This window comes from Barbatula barbatula (assembly GCF_947034865.1).
Source record: "Barbatula barbatula genome assembly, chromosome: 9".
NCBI lineage: Eukaryota > Metazoa > Chordata > Actinopteri > Cypriniformes > Nemacheilidae > Barbatula > Barbatula barbatula.
In genome coordinates, this window is record NC_136772.1 from 20,956,282 (window position 1) to 20,975,070 (window position 18,789).

General features: G+C 41.4%; 1 protein-coding gene across 1 annotated transcript; it reads right to left on the reverse strand.

Moving 5' to 3' along the window:
* Positions 1 to 1,512: 1,512 nt before the first annotated feature.
* On the reverse strand, positions 1,513 to 16,540 carry irs2b (insulin receptor substrate 2b). The gene is made up of 2 exons (XM_079463954.1): positions 13,094 to 16,540; positions 1,513 to 3,796 (listed from the first exon to the last, which is right to left on the reverse strand). Exons 1-2 carry the CDS (start codon positions 16,320 to 16,322, stop codon positions 3,792 to 3,794), a joined length of 3,234 nt encoding a protein of 1,077 aa, XP_079320080.1. The 5' UTR covers positions 16,323 to 16,540; the 3' UTR covers positions 1,513 to 3,791.
* Between the last annotated feature and the right edge of the window lie 2,249 nt (positions 16,541 to 18,789).

Genomic DNA, 18,789 nt, shown 5'->3' on the forward strand with positions numbered 1-18,789 from the left:
TTCCCCCATTTTTGTAAATCACTTTTATAAAGTCATCTGAATAACCTTTATAAAATATAAACAAACTTGCCTTGCAGTCAAAAAGATTTAGATTCAGATGCTTTAAATGGATGTCGTTCCTAACAGCTAAAAGTAAGACTATTATATAATATATATTAAATATGTTATATATATATATATATATATATATAATATTAAAGTGTTGATTTTAGACATATATTTCCGCTTTGCTCTTATATGACATACAGTGAGTTGACATTTTTTTCAAGCGTTAACATTTTTTCACCAGGAACTGTTAGAGATCATCCCTTGCAGCAAAGATCTGTTGTGACAGGACCGCAGTATTTACAGCGAAACCCTTGTCATCAAGCCTAAGCATCCTTTCCACTGTCTACAGAGCGCTTTCAATCATCTGTTACCTTTTATTATTTAATAAGATCAATTAGTGTGCTTAATTAGTGGTCCAAATGAGCTATTTGTAGCAGTCTAGAGCTGTGATGGATGATGGGACTGTCATCACGTTGAGGAAAGCTGTGTCTCTCTCTCTCTCTCTGTGGTCCCACTTGCGGCTCTTAAGCCCTTCCTCATCTCACACACACATTTGTTTTTTATCTCAGCCTAACAAGTCTGGCTCGCCTACTTGAGGCGTGGTTGACAGTTCCCAGTAAATTCATTTCTTGATTCTGGTCCTCGCATACTGACTCATACGCTTGTGGGAAACCGCTAGCTTTTGCATGACTGGACATGTCTTTTAATGAGTTATGAGGAGGTCAGACTGTACTGCTTGAAAGCTGACATGGTCATACATAAATCTGTCTAATCAGTCAGGACGTGTTGACCATACATATGAATGACTATTGACCCACAAAGCCTGCCGTGTCAGTGTGATCTCCTGCATCTGCTGAGGCGACAGACGCATTACCGTCGTCTGGACGGGGGAAGAATCCCGGGTCTGTTTGGAGTTGACTGTACACTTTCATTTTACCCCTAAATTGAATTACCATTTTAATTAGCAGTGGCTTGAGAACTAGTAATCCTTCATCATATGGGTTATGGCGTGAAAAATCGTAATCCCTTCAGTCCGTTATGTATTCTGGGTCAGGCCATACATCGGTCTGCCATTAAGCACGGCAGTTAACCAAACAACCTCCTCGAGGTCTCAACATAACTTTTAATATTCTTTTTTCACAGCTTTGTGTTAGCAACATGAGGTCATTATGTTTAATCCCCAGGGAACGCACATGCTAATAAAAAAACTAGAATAAACATATGCCGTATATTGATCTAAAGTCAATTTGGAAAAAAGCATCTGGCATATGCATGAATGTAGGAGTCATCAGAATTTGAACATGTGTGTTTATGTGTGTAACATGTCTGGGATGTTGCTCGCATGATTAGATGAATAAAGACATCTGCTGTCTGTCTGAACCTGGTTGTTTCTTAGGAAGATGACACACAAATACTGTCATGTTTATGTTATGAAACAATGCAAGCAGCGAAACAGGTGTTCTTAAATAACGTTACTTTTTATTGCATGTGGCTATTCAGAATCAATACAGTTTCTAAAGCAATTACACTAAGTTTAAATTATCACTTCTAAGTAGCATCACAATGCAAAAAATATGAAGTATATACAATGGAAGACACAAGAAAAACTCAATCGGGCATGGAAATATTCAACCTTTCCATACTGAGAAACAGCATTCGCTCTGAACACTGCTGAAATTACTGTTAGGATTCGATAGCAAAAAACAAAAAACACTTTTCCATTCAAAGTTGGCAGAAAAGTATGTATACAGCAAAAAAAGAACAAGTTTTTTAAGGTTTTAAATATATTAACACAGCATTTGTACATTTGGTTCCTTTCTGTAAACTAATCTTTGAAAAATGTAAGTATTGCATATGCCGTTTGTGTACCTATGTAGCAAGATTGAATTCTGTAATATCAAGTACCATTCAATGAATTAGTTTTATCGTGTTTTTCTTTTTTATACCATAGCGTTATCAAATATCACTGAAGTGGCATTTATTGTACAGTGTACATACTCTTACAAACGTACTGAAGAATTATAAAAGAAAATTGCCAGGCGAAGTTTAGCCTTCGGCAAGTACCTTCATTAGTGCTTTAGTTTGGGGGAGAATTCATTCAAACACATACAGTATATATAGATATATACAAAAAACGACATAAGTTATCATCTTTAACTTAAAAACATCAGTTGCAATCTCTTTATACATTATTTACAGATTTCTAGGCAAATGTTTTTGATATACTTAAGTCCGGTCGTGTGTTTTTGTACTATGTTGCACTTGCATGTGTTAATCTGTACGACGGTCTTAATATCAGTTTGTCTGTGGATGTTTATGTGGTTTTTTTTCCATACGTCTCTTTGCGGAGAACTCCAGAATACTCTACATTCAAAAGTGTCTTGTGTTACAATCTAGGGAGCTTGTAAGTGCAACACAAAGCATTGGTTCTGGTCTACCCCTGTCTGATGCTAGGGAGCAGCATATTGGTGTCAAGCTTTCTGAGATGCATCTGAAACCGACCGCTCTCATTCGTCGCCGTTTGGTCGATCGTGGACGCTGAATTAAATGCCAAGCCGACGGGTGCGGGTGAAAGGCAAAGGGAAGGCTGTTTCTACAGAGTGGCGTGAGAGGGCAGTTCGACAGAGGCTTTGGGTTGTCAGGGTCAAAGAAAGTGGGGTTAAAGTGTGCTAGCGTGCCTAGGCTCAGTGAGGTGCTCCTCGCTTTAACCTGAGGCTCACGACATCATTCGTATAGCATGCGTACCTTTAATCACGTGTGGCTTCGATCCAAGCCGACAACTCCTCTACTCTGAAAGTCTGCTTTGCATACAGTATGTGCTGGGCGTGCCGCCATCCGGTCCTTAACCAGCTCGATAAATATCATTATTATATTAAAATGTATTAAATATCTGTGTGGAATAGCATAATAAGTCATTATATATGAGATTTTTGATTGCAGCGGAACCCACGGAATGTGGCAGGCGACAGCCTTCTTCCTCTGCAGTACAAGACATTCGGTTACCATGGCAAACAGTTAATCTTTGAAACTCTTGAGTTTGAGTGAATGCAGATCCGTAACGCATGTCCTCCAGGAAACACTGTTGACATTAGTCAATAAGGCTTTGGATTGGTGTTTACGAAAACATTCACTTGTAAAAATAAATTAGTTTCTCAATATATATATATATATTTTGTAAGTCTTAATCTGGCTCATTCTGAGGTAGGGTTTTCAAGTGACTGGTTATTTCGAATTGTTGAGCGAATTTCTGAAATGCCACCTTTGTGCAGTGTTGCAACCACCCATGCACACAAACATGCACACCATCACACGTAAATGCTCGTAATTAAATAAGTGACATGTGTAACGGGTGTACGAGTGTGTGTGCGGATCAGATGTTTCCCTCCAGGTTTGGTTCACAGGTTTTGAGGGTTGAGGGACACTGGCCACTCAAAGTCCAGAGCTCCTTACAAAACCATCTAAAAAGTCCATAACACAATTTCTGGATCCAGAGGGAAGAGATTGTAGGGAGTTACAGATGGAAAGGAAGTCCCGCCTCTCTGTCTGTGAGTCACTGTCACGCCTCGCGCTGGGGTCAAGTGTCCATGTTGCTGTGACGACGACCATTCATATGGGTTGGGGGGGGTCAAAGATCAGCAGAGGCCTGAAGCAGCAGCGACGTGGTCCATCTGTCCACACAAACACCTCCACTCCTCCTCTCATCCCTGGCTCTCATCGTGAAAGATTGAAGAGACTGGCTCGGTTTAGTCTGAAACAAACAAAAGACAAGAGAGGATGGGAAAACACATTAATTTTGATCAGACAGAGAAAAGCAGCACAAACCAATAAAACACAATGTTCTCTCGAAATCAGAGCTACGATTCAAACGGCCATACATGGGCATTCACAAATGTTTTGGCATTTTTCGGAAATGTTATCGTACTCCTCCGTGCCTTGTCTGGAAAATCTCCCCTGGTAACATTGACCGGTGTGTTTTTCCATGAGCGTACGTGTGTGATTTATACCGGACTGAAACAGGTCTGTAAGGGTCATAAGAGGTTACACGCTTTTTATCTCTCCCTTTCGATCTCTCTTTCTCGTTCTGTCTGTCCTCCTCTCCTTTACCAAGTATGGAATGCAAGCTCTTTCAGTAGGAGCAACAGAAGTGACAGGTGCTCAGAGAGACGCAGGGAAACACTTGCAGGCATTTAGCACTATGCAGCTGACGGAAACAGCGTTTGAGTATGTCATACGTCCCATCTCTCACACAGGCAAACACGTGTAACGTGGGTTCAGATGGTTATTAATATTCATTTAAAATCTGTTGTTTAATATAAAATATACATTTAAAATGTGTTACATGTACTGCGAAGTGCAAAAAGTATGTAAAAAATGTACATATTTTCCACAGCAAAGCCAGATATAATATAATCTATTTATTAATAGAGAAAACAAAGTAACGTAAGAGAGTTTTAGTGTTTTTTAGTATCTGGGAACTGTTTCGAGGCTAGATCGCTGTCATGACCTCTCACCCCTTGTACTTGCTTGTGAGGTTTCATTTGCATGAAGGCCTCACACCGGGCGGAAGTCTCTGCTAATTCAAACCCCTCGCGAGCCTTTCCTTGCCGGTCGCACACAAGTCCCGCCCCCCACCGATCTCCTCTCGCTTTTTATCCGCCTAGAACAAGAGATGTTTTGACGGAGCGAGACTCCCTCTCAAACACTTAACAAACCCTTGATTCACGGCCATCGGCTATACGGCACGCTATAATCGCTCCCATTATCTGGACTGCCCGCGCACATCCCGAGCACTTCCGTATGTGAGCCCGATATCACAACATCCACTCTGACTCAGAGCGAAAGAGGGAGGGATGGCTGTAATTCCCATGAATGTCAGAAGTGTTGCATTTTCACACAGAAAGCTGGGTGAAGTCGGGGAGGAGGGGCCAGAGAGAGGTCAAGCGTTTTCACAGTCATAAAGTGCCTCATCTTTTCCTGCTCTTTGATACCTCCCATTGTGTGGTATTACAAGGTATTACTCTTCCAGTAAAGTGCTAACAGATCTGTTTGCTCGTGGCCATCTAATAAAGACGGGGGAGAGAGCGCGAAAGAGAGAGAAGGTGCTTTCCTGTTGTCCTATCAACTTTACTGACTATGGGAAAACAGCATATAACAATTGTATGTCGCTTTCTAACTCTGATGGTAAGAAACCCCATAGCCAAACTCAGAACACCACCAACGACAACAATAAAAAAACTTGTAAATAACAACATAAATGGACACAGCAGGGGTTAGCTCAAGAAAAATGCAGGTAATTGCTGTATAAAATGTAAAATTTTGTGTCCCAAAGCACTTAAAGGTATACTTCAGCCTGGAAACAAAATCTGAACCAGAGGCTTGTTTTTCCGGCAGTGACGAACGCAACATTTTTCGTTTTGTTCCAATATGACACCGTCTCCTCTGTGCGGAAGCTTTCGTCATTGTCATTTGCTGGAAAAACAAGCGTCTGGATCAAGCGCAGCCGAGGGATAACTGAAGTTAGACATTATCGTTATAGCTTTGTCAATATGGATATTTATCTTAAACAAAAGCATCGATTCGCTTCAGAAGACCTTTGTCAAGACCACGGAGCAGTGTCGAGCTGTTTTTTGATCGATGGATGCACTTTTTGGAGCTTAAAAAAATTGCTAGAATTCTACCGCTTGGGAGAAAAAGGATACGTGGTATTATAACTCCGACTGCGTTATTCTTCAAGAAGAAAGTCAGATTCAATTAGGATGCCTTAAGGCGAGTTACACATGGGAAAATGTTGTTTCTTGGCTGAAGTATCCCTTTTAAGACAATTTTGTGACAACATTGTGGCAACGATCTTAAGCTATGCCCAGTTTCACATTAAATCACAGGCTGTTTTATTTAAATGCGTTTATACATTTTCACACGTCAAAAAACATTACAACAGCTCTTACGTGTGATGGTGTGCATCAGACACTGATTGTGATGTGCCGGGTGGTCTGCTTTGGTCAGGTATATTAATAGACTCAAAACAGAGAGCCAGAGCTCCTTTCCTTTTCTCACTGGTTCTCATATTCACACTGATGCCATGAAGCCCGAGTCATGTGAGGGAGTGTGTGGTGGTCAGCGAGCCAGCTTGAATTTCACAGAGCTAATTAAGCAAGAGGAAGCCTCAATTCCATGGATGTCCCATTCCGATCAAGATAGGCAGAAAATAAGGCATGAACGATGGGGGGAAAAGACCAATAAGGTCATGGGACAATCACTTGGTTGAGCCAGAGAGAGATAAATGAGGTGGGAGTGAAACTAGCCCCTCATTTTCATTAGAAAAACATCGTCTGTTTTGTGCACTGCTGAGATTTAGGCATACCTAAGATTTTAGTCGAATAAAAATATTGATATGAATTAAATCACAAGCTCGGAATGTCCTCTCCCATTCTTTTACCCTTTTTCTTTTTGGATCCTATAAAACCAGTCTTTTTTGTCGTCACGATTGTGTAGTCAAATGCGACATATCACTTCCGAAACACATTTGCACTCCTAAAACTGTGTTTCCATGGCTGAGGGTCCACGTGACGAATCGACCCTGACAGGTATTTAAAGCAACTGTAATCTGGATCCTGCTGGAACAGCCCGTGAACCCACTGCCCCCATCCCAAAAATGCTCAGTCTCCACACACGTCCTGAAAGTCCTTTTTATTTATTTCAAACAGCTTAAATTGACCTACTTGCATCAGGGCCGGGAACTATCTTGCGTTCCCACACACATGAAACCTGCAACTGTTTTCACACACACAAGCTACTGAAGCTGTTAAACTGGCCATACTGTAAACATCTGCTAGTGGGGATGTACACATTTATTTACCTGTGCCAGCTTTACAAAGCATTGTTTTGCAGCAACAAAGAGAGTGGAACTCTTCCATGTTAATAAAAAAAATCAAGGTTTTCTTTGTGCGCTTGAAAAGCAACTACCAATCGGAGTTTAGACAGTAAAGATTTATTTTCAATCTCATGATACAATTGGATAGAGAAGTCAAACAGAAACACCCCCTAGTAACTAACAATGATGTCCGTCAGAATGCAACTATTGTTATTCCCCTATGGACACACTGTCACTCCGTGTTTTGTTGACCTGCATCAACCACTTCCACACGTGTCAAAATGCATTTAAACCCAAAACAATCTATTAATAACCGAAATATCACCAATGGTTAAAAAATGTATTTCCACCATTGGCACCATGTCTACGACAGATATGTGCATACGGCTCTTTTCTTAAAACTAAATAACAAACTGTTACTTTAAAGTATTATCAGCAACTAAGAGTGGAGAGTAGGGATGGGCATTTTGTTTTATCATTTCATATTCGAATATTTGAGCTCATGAAAAACTAATACTTGTTTATTTAAATTAAGTTAATAAAGACGTAATTTGTATTAATATTACATCCAGTTTTTTAATGTTGAAAAGATTAGCAACGTTGGAGAAAACTGCATTTTAACCTGCGCAAAACGAAATCATACAAAAACCAAGCATCCGAAAAAAAACGCAACGTATATTGACAGTCTGTGATTTATGGTTATCTTGTTTTTTGTTTTACATGTTCTTGATACGAAAAACAAGCAAATAGGCCTATTTTACTCTGGTGAAAGAAAATAACTCCCGGTAAATAAAAAAACTGGCTTTATGGTTCATAATGTTGATAATAAATAAAGTAAACAGGCTTGATACCTCCATGCCGACTGTTTATTGATCCTAAAAAACAAAGGATCTTTCTCGTTTCATGGTCAGGGTCTGTCTTGTTTAGCTTTGCATTGCATTTGCATCAATAAATAAAATCAACTAAGGTAGCCTAACTAAGGAATTACTTTGTTTTAAGACAAATGTATAGCTATGACTTGAAGGCGATGATCCTATTTGGAGTTCTTAGGAGAAAAATATAAACAGGCTTTAGGTATGGAAAAAGGTACCAGTCTTATGCTAAGGCTAAATTTATTAACATTAGTTGTAGTGAAATGTACATTTTCATGTTTCAAGTTGTTGAAATCATAGCCTATTTATAATGAACAAACAACCGCTCCAAAAAAGTATCGGTAATACATAAATTAATCATCTAGTCATTTGATATTACATTTATTTTTATACCAACTTAAATAAAAGTAATGTTAACAAATTCTTTGGCTCACCAGTTTTTAAAACATTTTAATATGGTTATGTGAGCCGAGCATAACACGATCTTTGCTATCTGACTGAACAAAAAATTAGGAACGCATACAACTGATTTTTTATATTTTCTGTATATTATAGTCAATACAGATGAAGAAGTTTCTAACCCTGAAACGCCGTTTTTTTATTCCTATGGAAAATATGAATATTCGAATAGCATTTAAAATTTTCAAATAATTATTGCGGATTGAATATTCGAACATTCGTGCACATCCCTATGGAGAGGTCAACATCATTACAATGACATCATAAGTATAGCAGATCTCTAGGCGGAAGGATATACTGTACTAACAGTGAGATGATCTGCATGTGTAAATGTCACAGTATTATCTCATAACACTAAAGGCAACAGAGCCAACAAGCTCAGCGGTCACGTGAAAACAACTTTGCTGTCCATGAATAAAAACTTCGAGTCAGTAAAATCAACAGATCTCAGATTTAAACAAACCCCAAAAGCAGGTGTAAAGTTTCAAGAAGCCAACAAAGCCCAAGGAGGGAGCCATTTAAATTAATTTCATGACAGTAGAGCATCACTATACATTATGTTTGCCCCACCAAACACACACATACACTTACTGAGATCACTTAGCTATTCAGGAGAGAAGAGCAACATTCATTCAGAATCATGTCACATCACATGTACTTGTTCCCAAACACTGCATGTGCTTTTAAAGAGCGTCTCATGCAGATCTGAGATTATGTTTTTATGGTTCAGCCATATCCCAATTTTTTCTTTACAACATGTTAAATGGAGTGTGATGAATTGTACATGTGTGAGGGATGAATAGTACGTGTACTTATTAATGTTTTAGGTGTTGATTACCCTGAATTTCTAAATTTGCATTACCATTATTTACCTGGATTAATTAAAACAGTATTGTTATATCTAATCTACATACAATTTACATAGGTTTAAGAACGTTAAGATGTCCCATCAAAAGAAATTTACAAAAGCACATTAAATGAGAGTAAAATGTCTACCTTATGGTTTCAACTAAGAGTAAAATGTCAAAATTTGGTTGAAATAATGTTACATTGTCATTCAGTGTAACCCAATATTTATGTATAAATTCAAACAACATGCTTATTCTGACTAATACAAATTAAAATATATAAAAGAATAAGGGGGCATATTACATTTATTGTGCTTTAAATTAGTAAAATATTCTGATTGACAAATGGGCAAAACCTATTACAACTAATTCGCATTTGAGGTGAAAGTAACTAGTCTTTTAATGTCATAAACTGATTTTTGTTGTAAATATGCCTGACAAGATTGTTACACTGAATGACATTTTACTGGGCGTCTTCTGTAATTCAGGGAAAAATTTATGATATTTATTTTTTGCTCAGAAAAACTAAAAGGCAACAACTATTTAAAGCAGTATTACACTTTTATGCTTAAACCCTTTTTCGTCTTTGAACCATTTATTATATGTATTTTGCTAAATAAAATTTATTTATTTTGATCTATTTATTGCAAAACAGTACTGTTATAGCAGACCTGCTAAAATTCATTAATAAAGATCTAATGTAAACAATAATGTAAACAGGCTTACTTAAAAATGTCACAATACAAACTAATCCTAAAAAAGGCTTATTTTGACCTGGACATGTTTTTGACAGCTTTGTGTGTGGGTTTGCGTGTGTATGGCACTTGCTTGGACACCAAACAAAGCTGATCAACAATGTCTAATCTGTGGCAATGTGTAATCCGCCTTATCTGTGCTGCTAAAAAGGGGGAACAGCGAGAGCCTCCAACAGAACATCTTGGACTAGTTTAGCACTATCAAATCTGCAACAATAGCAGGTACTTACAAAGTCAACAACAACAACAAGACTGAAAGGTGAAGGGGGACAGTGAGGGGGTGGGGAAAGAGGCTGGGAAGGTGGAGTCTGCATGATGATTGGGAATAGTCATAGGCGGAGAGAGGACGAAGGCAATCTCTCAAATATGAAGAGAATTACAGAGAGAAAATATTAGTAGAAGGATTTAGAAAAAGAGAGACCGGAGTAAACGGTATGATGGTAGATCGATGATAGATCCAAGGATACAGGGATAGGTGTGTGTTTGTGTGTTGGGGTGAGGGATGGCAGTCTAAATGTTTTCCAGAAATAAAAGCCAGAGCAAAAGACAAATTGATGGACACATTCTCTCTTACAATGGCGTACTTTTCAATTAAACCAAGTCTTTCAATGCGGCAAGGGGCGGGACAATGTTTGTCAGTGACAAAAGCGAAATTACACTTTTATTTCAAGCTTGTACCAACTGCTTCGACTTGTTATCCGACTGTATCTCTCTATATCGGTCCCTGCGCCTGTCTGTCTGTCTCTGTCTGTGCTCTTGTGTGGGGTAGCAGATGGTCAGTAATCATTAGTGTATTGTCAGGGCCTCTGATGGGCCTGATAACCACTGTGCACTGCTTGGAATGGCAGGTGCATGACCCTGGCCCCCACCATCTGCCGGCCCGGCCCCTCACACACATACACACTCAAGCACAATTCTCAAGGGGGAAGGCGTCTCTGGAAGCCCTACACAGACTTGAAATGGGTTCTCTGGATGTCCGAGTTGTACATTTTTAATAAGACAGTGTTTACTCTCTTCTCTAGTCATGATTGGAAGGGGACATTCATTTGGTGAGAGCTGGAAAGGCCACAAGAAACTCCTCAAACAATAGCGCTGGACATAGCTCTCAAGGCCAGGTCTGATTTACAACACATTACCCATGTTTGTGTGCGTGTTAGATGGTTCGGTGGGGACACCGATGCGAAAACACAGAAATAAATATGACGAAGCGTGACACGAACCAATAAATCCATAAACATGATGAAACTCTATCATAAACCTGCTGAATGTGACAAACATCCAGGACACATTGCTGATCTGTATAGATTGTGTAAATGAATAAAAGTGTGTGTCTGATTTGTCTTACATCTCCTGCAGCTGTTTGGCCATTTGTATTGAAAAAACTTGATTCCCATTCACAAACATTCTAGGCAAATTTGCGTGCCAAAGTGAGGGTGGACGGAACGAGTGGAATGTGACGCTGCAGGAAAGCGGAGTAGTAAAGAGCACAGCTTATCCGTACTCTCATCTCCGCTCAATAGACCTTGCTGATCGGCCTCGTACAGGCCCAAGTTCCTACCGGGCTGTTCCACACAAATAAGATCTCTGTCTTCTGTCTCTGTGGCTCATCTTTTGTTTTTCTGGAATGTTGGTTTGTGACCAATCACAGGGCGGGATGGCCTAGCGCTAGCAAGTGTTTGTCGATGTTTGTGCGAGTTTTCTTTGTGGTCTCCTCCCACTGTTCCAGAGCTTCCGTTGCCTGCGGCTATGTCTTTTTGCTCTGTCCACTTTGCGGAGGTAAACAGAATAGCAGAAACACCTGCTTTGCTAGCTACTCACACACAGACACTTTTGATGGTTGTGTATTTGCTGTCTACGGTGTGTTGTTTAGAGAGGCTTCTGTTCCTAATTCTTCGTAAAGTGTCATTCATCAAGGACTTGTGAAAGACGCCCTGTCCTTCAATTGTAAATTCCCTTTTTTCTTTAATGAATTCCTTCACCTTGACTTTCTGCCACGACATTAACAGTCTCACTACAGTGTGAGGTACTCCTTATATGCACAACCAGTCAAAAGTGTGGGGTAACTTCAATAAAATGGTTCTCATAATTTAAAATAAATCTTATAATTACACTTGTGTTAATCCAAGACCCTAAACTTTTGAACCAAAGTACACGCTACCCTGCACTAAATTCCACTGATACAACTAATGCTTCACAACAACACCTCATATCGTCCTACTCACATCTGAGTATAAATTCCATGCATGTGTAGATATGTGTCTATCAGCCAACATCAGTTTTATCTCTGAGCCACACAAACATCTTTGTGTGCTGAAAAACAAAGATTGTGCAGTTCCTTAAATGAAACCTGGCTGGTTGGAAAACAACCTCCCTGAACAACCTTTGCACATGCTCTACATTCCAGCTCCAACAATCTACCTGACAACTGATAAACAACTGACTCGCTTGTTTTTCGGGGCTGCTGTGAAGCTCTTGTACAACATGTTTCCGTTGTGTCACGTTCGCAATCGTGGATGTATAATGCTAACCTAAATGTTAGGTTTATTTTCCCTTATTGAATTCATTATTGACATACTATCTTTCTGACACACATTAACATACTTTCAAACCAAGCACACCATCCCGAGTCATTCTTGCAACTGTCAACATATTAACATATATTTAGCTTCAGTGCGGATTAATAAACCCCTAGGCAGAGCTGCACTGTTTTCATCCCAAAACAATGCGGCAGGCTTGGATGAAGTGATCAGCCTCTAGAAATAAATACTGCGCCACAGCGTTTAAAGAGGCTTTTACATCATTGTGACACACCGACTTGCTCAATTAACTCTCACACATAAGTGGAGAATTAATCATATGTAACATTAATCTGGTGCACGGTTGTTCTTTCAGTGTAAAAATAAATATGTGTTTTGCCATATCATGATGTAGTAAATTTACCCAGATCGTTTACAAAACATTAATGTTGATAAAGCTTCACAGATAACCTAACTATACTGTAACAATTTATTCATTAAAAAGTTGAATAGAATAGAATTTGACTGCTTTCTTATGAAAAGTCAAAGTTATGAAAAATAACACTATAATAAATTAAAATGCAACTGCAATGACATGATTAGCATTTCTATGAATATAATAGCTGAAAAACAAATCAGCCACCTTAGCTATTACATTAAAGCGTGCACTATGTAGAGAAGTTGCATGAATAGGTATTACATGAATCTGCAAAACCAAGCTTACCTTTAACTGTTGTTGCCGTTTCCTTGAACCCAAGGCTGGCGTATGGACTGGCATGTATCCCATTGATGCCCTCTTTACAGCAGCTGGCAGTTTTGAACCTCACAAGAGAATCACAGCTGGCAAGTCCCCCATCCATCAAGTTTAAGGCAATGTAGTTTAGTCCATTCTGAAAGCCAGCCGACGTCTCTCTGCACATCGGACTGCTATACTCTTCATCTGATCCTTCACCGTTCCTCACAGAGACAGACACGTTTTCCACGGAGGCAGAACCGTGCCGCCTGGTCTCCTGAACGAAGGAGGGAAAAACAGGTGTAACTGTGGTGGTAGACGAGAACGTTTCGGAACTGTGCCGTCTGCGTCCCTGGGGGTCCGCACGGATTACTTTGGCACCCCTGTCTGGATCCACCAAAGCCGGAGTGGTACGGCGCAGTAGAAATGCCTCTACAGCGGGCACTCCCACACTCTCGTCCAGAGTCAGCCTCTGCACAAAGGAGGCCAGGCTGGTGGTTTGCCCACCTTCTGAGGGCTGAGAGACAGGCTGTGAAGGCAAAGCGGGCACGCCGAACGTCATCTCAGTGTAATCGTCTTTAGCTTTGCTAGCTAGGCCCACTGAAGCCACCTGTGCTGTGAGATGGTACCTCTTTCCTTCCTCCTCTTCATCAGGGTGGGCGGGGCAGGATGTCAGTTCTGGCAGGGTCTCCAAAGCGTCAGTAGGGGCCGCATCTCTAGATCTGAGAGACTGTGAACTTACTTCAATGTTCATGTAATCAGAAAGCGGGGATTGCCGCTGACTGCCGGAGGACCCAAGGGATGAAGCTGGGCTTTCTGAGGAAGCGCTCGAGGGTGGCGAGCAGCTTTCAGCAATACGTCCAAAGTCTATGTTTATGTACTCACCAGGGCTTTTTGGCTCAGAGGGGAGGGGGTGCTCATTCATGCTGGGTAATGTCCGTAGTGTATCTAGAGAGAGGCGGGTGGGTCGGCTAATTCTATGCCTGTAAATAAGGCCATCTGTCCGGCCTTGTCTTAGAGGAGATGGTACAGGGGAAGATGCTGTGGTTAGTGTCTCTTCAATTATCCTGTTACTCTGAGGATTCATGACAACATACTGATCGTTTTCCGTATCCTTCTGCTGGGGCTTATGACAGTGTGGCAAAAAGTTAAACGAGTGAAGCTGTCTCAGACAGGGAGACTGCTCCACACCCACTGGGCTAAGGTAGTAGTCTGGTGGTGTGACAGAGCCACAATCTACAGGAGACATGTTGAGGTACTCGCCATTAGTCATTTTCCCATCAGAGCTATCAACTGAAAACTTTGAGCCACACAACATCCTCATGTAGCCGCTATCATCTAGAGAACAGCTGCTGGGGGAATTGGTTCTGTAACCATTAGCTAAAGTAAGGGGGTGTGTCCTCGGGTTGATTATCTGTTTTGGAGCTGAAACGCACATAGGGCTCATGGGCATATAGTTGTCAGCCTTCCCCCCCTGGGGAGCCACACCTGGTGTCATTGGCATGTAGCCATCGTCGCCCAGATTACTGCTGGAACTATTCAATAACGATCCGATTTGAATGTCACCATAATCCTCAGGGTATGTGACCTTTGGGGATGCAGTGTGTGAGCTGCGCCCTGAATGGCCTCCAGTTGTGTAAGTGGCTCTCATGAGCGTGTACTCATCCAGTGAAGCTGAGGACACTTGTGATGGCACCCTCTTCTGGTAAGGCATGGTGAGAGAGTGTGTCCTCTTCCTGTAGGCTTTTTCCAGACCTCCTAAGCTCTCCTCTGCCGCTGCTCGGGCGCCTCGCCGCCTAACACAGTTCGGCCTCTCCATGATCATGTATCCGAACAGGTCACTGCCCTCCTTAGAGGGGGGCGTGCCAGTGAGGGACTCAGGTGTGTTGCTTCGGTTTGCCGTCGCAAGGTGCCGCATATCTCCCGGGCTGGAGCCACATTCATCACAAGAGATGAAACCAGCGTCAATAGGGGAGCCCGAAATGGATGCAGTGCAGCTGGAGGGTCGAGGGGTGCTTTCCATAGTACAGCCACTGCTGCAAGACAGGCTGGCAGGGCTGACAGCAGAGGGAGGGGAGTGAGACACAGGCATGCACATGGATTTACTATGCTGCAGGGATGAGGTTTCAAATGTTCTGCACGGGCGAGCAGTCACCGTGTTGGAGCGGCTTAAATGCGTTCTGTTTACGCCTGTGCTGATGGGGCTGCCCGTCACAGACATGGGCCGCGTCATAGTTCCATCACCCTCGCTCGCCGTGCGTATTCTGCAAGACGTGAGTTTCGTCACGGGCGACGTCGCTGCCATGCTGTCGGTGCGCGATCGGCGTGGCAGCCCCGTCTGACTCGGCGGAAGATTGTTAAAGTGCCGCCTGGTGGGCACGGAGATAGGGTTAGTACCCGAGGACTGGCTCTTGCTGCGCGGGCGGAACTCTGACATCTCCTTCATCGCTTTCATCGCCTCCAAAATGGTTTCGTGAATGTTTTGCGCCACTACGGAGTCATCCGCCTGCATCCACAGCTCGCCGGGTCCAATCGACGCGGATCGGCCGACCTCGATGAAGAAAAAGCTGTCAGAGTGTCCGCATCGCCGTATGTTCATCAGCTGTAAAACAACCGACGCCACCTCCGTGTTAAGTTTCACGAAGCTGATGGTCCGGCTGGATAAACACAGCCTATAAACGCCCGTTAAATTCCTGCTCTGTCCAAGTCCTTTCGATTTCAAATTGACTTGCCAGACCTCCTTGTAAGTGGCGGAGACCGGCGTTATCACGCCGTAATTCGCCTCGTCAAACCCGACGAGAGACGATGCCGAATTTGACGCGGAGCCGTCGCTCACTTTCCCCTCGATCATCAAATCCGTTAAGACCTCGTACCAGTCCTCCTGCTCGTGCTCGTTTTCGGCAGCGACGGCAAAATACTCGTCCTTGGTGTAAAGGGCGATCAGGTGTTTGTTTTTGGCATCGGCTCGCTTGTTGATGTTCAGGCAGGAGTCCAAATGTATAACCCTTTTAGCAGCCGACTTGTTTTTCCATTTCTTCTCGCTCTCGTAGTACTCCAAGCGGGCAGGAGATCCCTCGCTCGGCTCCCTCAGCACGAAAAAGCGCTTGTGTCCGTGCTTCTGTTTCCTCAGATATCCGTATTTCTTGACGTGGTTGTTATTCTTCACGATAATATTTGTAAGCAGCTGTCCTCCCGTCGGCGGCGGACTCGCCATTCTCATATGTTGCGAAGAAGAACTCTCACTTTTCTGTAACTTGTGCTGTCAGTCAGTTTGTCTCTGAAGCGAAGGGAAAATCCTGTCAGACTCTCTTCTGTGCCCGGCGCGGGCTGCGCGTTCGCTGCGATGAGCAGTTTAACAGTAAATAACACATATCGCTAAGTGACTGGAGTGAAGAGGAAAAACAACATGTGACGTCCTACACATCCAGCTTTGGTTACAATAAATAGAAAGAAAATACGCGCACACACACAGATCTGGGCGGGGCAACCTTCGGGGGGAAGGCGCACCGCTTGTTTGAGCAGCTCATTGGGCTCATTGGTGGAAAGGTCTATTGGACAGTAGAGAGCACCAATCAAATTCCGCTCTCACGAACGTGGCGCTCCGCCCTCGATGTCTGAGAATTGTCACAGGAACACAACGTACTGAGCTCGCAGGTTGGATAATATAACCATTGCATTTTGTAAGATAAGAGTAAATATGTAAAGGTAAATATTATTTCATGGTAGGTGGTACTGGTTTAAATAGCCTGTTTTTTTAGGGAACAATTGGGGTTGTTTAAAAACAACCAGTAAGTAGGCGCAAGTTTTTTCTACATTTTTATTATTCGTCATTTTATGTTGGTTTTAACCAATATCGTTGAAAAGTGTGCCCTTTCTAATCCGCGAACGGCCGAGAAAGGCGCTTAATCATATGAGTGTTCATTGCATTTCTGTAGAAATTGTGGTTTGCAACTTCCTATTCTATTTTACACGTGAAATTATATTTGCATATTATATTTGCATTGTATTTATATGCGGAAACGTATGTAGCCTGTTTTAAACGAAACGCTATATTTGTGGAACAACTTATGTTAGGCTTGTGAAATAACATGAAATGTTTTTATTCAACTCATATAGTGTTATTTTGTAAACTTTATATCCAGCGATCAGCTGTCAGAATATCTCAATATAAACGCCATTTCAGAAAACTGCACTGACGCATCAAGTATTTTAAATAACGGGATCGCGTAATTTCCTCATTGCGTTATTCTTTTTACGCACGAGACTTATCCTGCATCTGAATAAATAGTTGACGCATTTGGTTCAAGGCAAATCATATAACCTAAAGTTCGTTGTTATGTAATTCAACCGGTGCTCTATATTTATCGAGTCTGAATGTGTCTGGTGTTACGCGACTGCCTCTAGCGTTCCCAGCTATATGTGTGCCAGTTATATTTGTGTTTACTTCCTACTAGAAGATTCTTTACGGCCATTGCCTTGTACATTGCCTTTTCCGTACAGTACGCATCCACAGTACAGTGCATCAACCCATTTACACTGAGCGAATCCAAATAAAACGCGCTCCTTATAATAAACGCAGATGCCTTCTGCAAGCTCAGGACAAAATCATGATGCTTCGTTTATTATAATGGAGCGTTGTAATAAACGGACGGGTGTAGATGTCATTCGCTGTTTATTATATCATAAACGAAGCATTTAAATCCAGAGGGGTATCTGGGAAAATATGTAGGTATATGTGGAAATGGCAAAGCAGCTATACTATGGATGTGGTGGGTATCAGTGATGACGCGATGCTGCTCTGCTGAGGATTCAGCATACGTCACTGACTGGCTATGTACGTACATGGAGATGCTCTCTCCTCTCACATGAACTGAAATGTACAGTATGCCCGTGAAAAGAGTCTCTTTAGGTTGAGATAAATAAAATAGAAAAACAGTACATAGAATTGCTAAAAAAAATTCAGCAGAACATGAAAAATGCATTAGTCAGGTCTGTTAGAGAGAAACATACTGATAAATGCATTACTCTAAAACTCTAAAATGTTAAAAAGGGGCTCTGAAACACAGTTTTAAAAACATGATGTTTTATCATGATTGGCATTATGTGTGTGCGATATGTTCTACATTGTATCATGTCAAAAACATCTAAATCAAGCAGTAAATGTTCAGCATAATAGTTGTGTGTAACTTGTATGTGTGTGAACCCTGAAACAAGGACTGATTTTCTGTTTCAGTACCTACTATTGTTTATAAAGTTGCATATTTTTCCATGTACTGTAAAGCTGCTTTGGAACAAACTAAGTGCTTTGTGAATAAAAGTAACAGGAGATGTAAAATGTAACATTTAAACTAGAAATGGCAATTTAATTAAATCTTAAAGGGATAGTAAACTCCAAAACAGGTTGTTCCAAATCTGTATACATTTCTTTGTTCTGCTAAACACAAATGAAGATATTTGGAAGAATGTCAGTAACCAAACACATCTCATCCCCATTGACTCTATTTATTATTTATTACATATTTATTTTCCCTACGGCAGTAAATGGGATATCTGTTCCAAATACATTCCAAATATCTTCCTTTGTGCTCAGCAGAACAAAGACATTTATACAGATTCGGAACAACCTGAGGGTAAGTAAATGATGACAGAATTTTCATTTTGGGGTGAACTATCCCTTTAAGTTGCAG